The sequence below is a fragment of the Etheostoma spectabile genome, unplaced genomic scaffold, assembly GCF_008692095.1.
Source record: "Etheostoma spectabile isolate EspeVRDwgs_2016 unplaced genomic scaffold, UIUC_Espe_1.0 scaffold394, whole genome shotgun sequence".
Lineage (NCBI taxonomy): Eukaryota > Metazoa > Chordata > Actinopteri > Perciformes > Percidae > Etheostoma > Etheostoma spectabile.
The window spans coordinates 15491-21845 of record NW_022605599.1 but is presented as its reverse complement, the minus strand read 5'-3'; the positions used below and the strand labels follow the sequence as shown (position 1 = coordinate 21845).

The following is a 6355-nucleotide window of genomic DNA, read 5'->3' as shown; positions in this document are numbered from 1 at the left end:
GTGGGATAACCAGGTAGTGGCATCGCAGTCCGTGTTGTATGTACATCTTGTAGCTTGGGAGTCAACATTTAGTATCAGTAAGGACAGAAGGACAGAGGGAAAAAATGTCTCTCAGCAACATATTTACATGAACATTTTCTTTCCTTCCCTTTGGACAAAAAGGATGTCCTTCTAACAAATTCACTGACGTCTGCAGCGAGAAGCCTTTTTATATTTAATATAATAGTTACAGTCTCAAAGGAAAAGCTAAGTTATGCATGTTAGTAACAACTGGGGTTCATTTCTCAAACTTGTTAGTAGGTTTAATTTCCCTGACATCACCTAAACACCACATGGAGATAAGGAGCTTCCTCTGGACTAAAAGGTTAGTCCGTTCACATGTTTGTCTAAAAAGACATCAGCTATATCCGATCCTCCTAAAACAACAAACCACTTCTTCATTTTTTTTCAAATCTATAGCACCTACAGTAACAATTTCCACTTGACGACTACACTCTGGGGCTGGGGTCTCGGCTCCAATAGTTAAAGGTTTGTGCTTTGAAGACATTCCCTGCATGGAAAAAGCAAAGGGCTGCGATGCTTTATCACGGCCGGAGACAGGCACTGTGGGCCAATCAGAGCACAGAACCCCGGAGCTCGTAAGGCAACAAACTGCACATGACCACAAGGTATGGGGACAACAGGGAAGTGGCTCACAGATGAGCAACCACACCTGTTACATGCCTCAATTAACAAAACAAAATGACTAATATGGTGTTTCTCTCAGGTCCTGTTGTATATTTTTGGGATATAAAACCACTAGTGCAGGGGATGGTCACCTAAAATAGTTTCTATTACATTTCCAATGTTTCTGCCCCCAGGAATGCCAGCTGGATTTTAAGGGGAACACCTCGTCCACCTGTCCACCCTCTTGACTCCTGTTCTCTGTCTTTGTGAAATGGTCTTTGGAAGTCCGAGAGGGAACAAGTAATAGGACAAGGGCGTTGAGAACAGTCAAGAAACCTTCCAAACTAAAAAGGATTTGGAGAAATTGATATTTAAATATTTAACTGTTGTGGTCCTTTCTTTTCCCTACGGAAATGTGTCTCTTTAGTGGAAGACGTTCGATTGCAGGAGGGCCAATAAAAGCAATGCCCCTCACAAGCTCAAGTCAATGATGATGTGCTCAAAGATCTGCGTGTTCCCTTTAAAGCTGGAGGTGAAGATGAAGTCCCTGCGGTCGGTGGAGACCACCGTGAAGGAGCGCGGCGCCTGGATGTAGACCTCTTTGAAACGCTCAAAGAGTTTGTTCTCATCGTCCCACACGTAGATCTGGGAGAAAGTGTAATCGCTTCCCAGGGCCAGGTAGTTCCGTTCCTTGAAACCGAACGGCTGGAGAATCATGGATCCTCGCGACGGCAAGGCCTGGATCTCCGCAAACTGTTTGGCCCCCCAACGTAGAATTTTGGAGTCCCCGATGTAGCGCGTCATAGCCAGGTAGAGTTCCTCCTTGATCCGGAAGTGCTTTACAGCTACAACATCCTCCATGTTGGGGATCTCGCCCTGCAGGACAAACTTCTGGTTGCTTCGGTTCCACTGGTAGATCACCGGCACCTGCGAGCGGCTCGCCAAGATGAGATGGGCCTTCCCATCCAGGTCCAGGAACTCTGCATCCGTGTCACGGTACCACTCATGCAGCGACTGGTAGGAGTAAAAGCCCTTATCGTTCCACTTGTAGAGGGTGGACAGGCCCGCTTTGGAGCTGTCAGCAATCACGAAGAACCAATCGGAGCCGACCTGGAAGGCCTCAATGTCGTTGGGCTTGGAGATCTTGGACACCTCGATGTCCTGGAACTTGCTGAACCTGCTTTGGTCCTCATCAAACTTGTAGATGTGGGAGCCACCAAAGAGCTGAGCCACGATGACGAACACCTGGTCTTGGAGGACAACTGACTTGCACCCGACAATGGACTGACCTGAAAGGAAAAAACCAAGCCTATCACATGTGTAAAACACCACCAGGGGATTCTGAAACAGTTCGTTCGGTACAGGTACCTGTTATGTTATCGTAAGTCCTGAAGTTCATTTCTATGTGGTCCCACTGGAAAACCATGCAGCTCTCTGCGCTGGGGGCAGCAATGGTCACGTAGACGTCGTTCTTATAGCTGAATGTGTCCACTGACAGGGACTCCGATTCCACAGACTGATGTAGGACGAAATCTGTGGAAATGCCCATATTAAAGAAAACTACATTTTGAAATACAAGTCTTCATATGACCCGGTCGGGTTGACTGACACGGATGCCAGCCGGCTCAGGTGTTTCTCACCCGTTGAGACGCACTCGTTGTGCAGGCTGTTCATATCATTGAGACGCTTGTCCTTCATGTCCTCCGGGCCGGCACACACGACATCCGACACCGTGGCGTTGGTGTTCTTCAGCCACGTCATCAGCCACTTGGCGCGGCAGTCGCACTCAAAGGCGTTGCCTCGCAGATCCCTGCAGAAGAAGAAGAAGAAGAAGAAGAAGAAGAAGAGGACCGTACGTCATTGCAGAGAAACAAAGAAAAGCTAGAAGGCATAGAGGAGAAAAAGATAATCCTAGGACCCAGGATTAATAACTGAGTGTCCAACTTACAGCTCTATTAGTGAGTCCAAGTCATTAAAGAGGTCCCTGGGCAAGGATTTGATGTTGTTGTTTGCCAAAGACCTGGACACAATTAATATTAAAATGCTTAGTATTCATAGTATCTCCATTATCCTCACAATGGGTCACAACTGCGTACTTTCAGCACATATTCTGTGTATTACAACGTCTTTAACAATGTTTGGGAAGGATTTTAAAGGTTGGAACGTACAAGTGAGTCAAGTCCCTGAGTCCTCTGAAGGCATATTTAGCTGCAGTCTCCATCTTATTACTCTCAATGAACCTGAGGGAGATCACAGGAGAGCACGGTAGACATAGACGGGAAAGAAATGCAGTCGCACACATACTATCAACACAATCTGGCAACGGGTCACGTGATCATTTTCTGTGTTATTCCAATCAGAAATAAATCATTTGGACTTTGTTGAATTTGGATTTTGTGCAGGTTTAGACAAAAATCCTCTTTTGTACAATTCATTTTGTAAAGGTTTTGCACATAACTGATGTAAAACTCATCATAAACTCATCATATCTATATTTGCTGATGTTTTTTTTGTTTTTTTTAAATAGGCTTCGGTCAGGATTTGTGCATGTTCTCTTACTCTAGTAGTACACACACTCATTAAAATTACTGTAAGGGGCTCAAGTTATTTATGAAAATTAAAAACAGTATTTCCCAAATGCCTGTAATGCCAGATATACTGATACATATTCCTACTACGTATATCATTTGTTTTAGTGAACCACTAGAGGGCGTACAGTCAATACTTTGTGAAAGCCCATAATCTACCCTCATAACCTCATGGCCATAACAACGCTATTAATATGCAGAATCAAAGTGTGCGCTTCCATCCAGTTCAGCTGATTTAATTCTTGTTGTACACATGTTGTGTATTACACTGATTTACTGGTGTGTACTTTCGTTTTCTTTAACAGAAGAAAGAACTTACAGGTACTCCAGATGTGGAAGGCCTGAGAACGCATCGTCCCTTACAGTTGTGAGAGAATTGGAATTCAAAAGCCTGTAATGAATAATAAAAATACACATTTACGGATGCTGGATGCCAACACAATAAAGTGTCGTTCCATGCCTCGGTCTGAAAAACAGATGACATTTCTCAGCATTTAGTGATCAAAACAGAGCCAAATGCTCTCAGCCCAAATCCCACATGTGAAATCAAGAGTGGGTATTTATACCACTAAAGTACATGGCCTCTATTGCCATTTCAGTACACAGTGGTACTGAAAAATATCAAGACAAAACACACGTTAGCAAACAATCTGTAAGTAAAAAACAGATCCTTCTAGTACAGAGGTATCCCAAATCAAGATGTAACCCACACAAAAGACAACCCCCTTGTTAGAATTGTCATTTTTAAGGGGAATGTGAAGAAAAAGAGTAAATACTGAGCTGTGTAGGCAGCTGCTCTCCCCCCCCACAAGCTGGATCTAGCTGTGCATGGTCATGTGTGTGACTATGGCTCTACAGTACATCTGCCACGCCTTTGCTTCTGCTGGCATCCCAGCCAGAACTAGTGGGGGTAACAAAGTAGATCCAAGGTCTCTGGTGAGTGCAACGTAGCGTAGGACCACGCTGAAAGCCTCCCAGGCGTCCAACCCTCTTAAAACCTCCACGCTAATTGCTTCAACATGCACCAAACACACGTAAAGCATGACAACACAAAGCACAACACAAAGTTAGTCGCAGTCCTGGACATACTGCATGTGTGCAGTAGTCTTAGTATTTGCCAAGGTTGTGTATTCAGGGTTCGGTTGCATGCATTACAGCTTTGGACTGCACAGCCTGATGTCTTCGTCCTGTTCAACGCCCACATTAAAAACACGTCCAAGTCCCCACTTTGTTTTGAAATCAATCTGTCTGCACAGGTTTGCCCTAAATGGAGCTTTAGCTGCAAGGCAAAGGCAACTCCTACACCCCTGAGGAATGATCCACAGTTAAAGGGCTCTTACAGTAGCTGCAGGGACGGCATGTGGGCAAACATGGCCTCTTTGACCTCGGAGAAAGTCCCGTTGACGATGCTCCTGGAAGGAAGAAGCAGAATCCATCAACGTGAAGCCATCACAGCAAAAAAGTGATCAGAGAAAAACCTGCATCGCCTTTGAACCCTCATGTTGTCCTCTGGTCAAATTTGACCAATTTTCATTTTTTTCATCACAAAAAAATGGGCCTTCGAAATAAGCTGAACATTTCAACATTAGAAATATCAAATAACTTTGGTAAAAAAAACATAAAAAAGCACCAACAACATTGAAAAAGCGACAAATAATGTCAGAAAAAGCAATAATAGTGTTTCATGGTTGACGGGAAGACAACACAAGGGTTAATAGGCTAATCAGCTCTTATTAAGATGGATATACATTATCCAAAATACACCACAAGGGGCAACTGGAATGGAACTTAACATGCATATGGCTGCATATTCTACATGCATGTTTACTGAGATCACCACGGAGCTACTTACAAAGAACTGATGTCGTTGGGGCTAATCCGTGGGACTTTGGAGGACCCGACGCAAATGATGGACTCCCTGGAGCAGCTGCATGTTGAAGGACATTGGAAGCCCTTCTTCGCGTGTCCCGGTTGGACCAGGAAGCAAAGCGACAGAGAAACCAAAGCCCAGATGGTGAGAGTTGGCGGCATCTTTCCTGCCGGGCTCGCATGTGGGAGGTCTGCGGAGAGCACGGAGCGAGGCGGACGGCACCGCGCGTTTCCCACCCTGCACCACGAAATGCTGCACTGGCTCCCTGACATCAGCGAATCAGCTGCAGCTCCCCTCCGTCCACGCTCATTATTTATTAAGTCGCAGTTCCAGTCGGAGAACCGGGGGTTAAACCACCACGCAGCACACAGCCAACCAAAAGAAGCCGTTACTCTGCTGCTATGGGGGGGGACCCTGAAGTCGCACACCCAGTTTGTGATTTGGGACATTTACAGAAATACTGTTACACTGCGTTAGCAGATACACTGCGTTTGTCAGTCATGCATTTATAGACTTCCAAAATTAATTTCGAATGACGTCATTTATTTACACACACATGTACATGTTGCCAGTTTGGACACACAGCCTGTCTTATTTCAGATTTTCTTCAAAACATGTAGAATCAAAAGGTGTCACATGGGAGACCCGTTTGAATGAGACGCCATGAAAGTGATATATTGGTACTAAGGGGGATTTACATACCCCCCCCCCCCTCCCCCTCCCCCCTCCACACAGAGACTCACTCAGATCTGCAGCACCATGGACAGCGACTCTGCTCAGCTGGAGGGCTTTTACACCAAATACAAGTGGCTGCATGCATATCCAGAAACATTAAATATGATATATACACACTCCAGTACACAGCAGTGTGTGTGTGTGTGTGTGTGTGTGTGTGTGTGTAGCGACACCTGCATCAGCATAGGGGCCCGGACAACAAGAAGTGGAATTTTGGACTTGAGTATCCTTCACTTTTACTCAATCACAAATCAATAACACATAATCTGAAGCCATATGTTCAATAGGGTTAGCCTACTGGTTACATTTAAATGCATGAATACATTCTAAAAAGTGCCATGCACATGAATGCTAATCCCCCGTGGGCTTGCAAGACATCACATATTTAATAAGCCAGAATCCGGCATGTACTTTTAAAACATTATCACTTTTATTTAAACTAATATGAGTAATTACAACAGTCAAATCGTCACACGTTGTCTACCTACCTCTAAAG

At 44.8% G+C, this 6355-nt stretch overlaps 1 protein-coding gene across 1 annotated transcript; it reads right to left on the bottom strand.

Moving 5' to 3' along the window:
• lgi2a (leucine-rich repeat LGI family, member 2a) lies at positions 1-5479 on the bottom strand. Its single transcript, XM_032511608.1, has 8 exons — positions 5107-5479; positions 4595-4666; positions 3574-3645; positions 2835-2906; positions 2615-2686; positions 2307-2476; positions 2035-2199; positions 1-1955 (listed from the first exon to the last, which is right to left on the bottom strand). The coding sequence occupies exons 1-8, from the start codon at positions 5394-5396 to the stop codon at positions 1138-1140; spliced, it is 1731 nt and encodes a 576-aa protein (XP_032367499.1). The 5' UTR covers positions 5397-5479; the 3' UTR covers positions 1-1137.
• Positions 5480-6355: the final 876 nt, after the last annotated feature.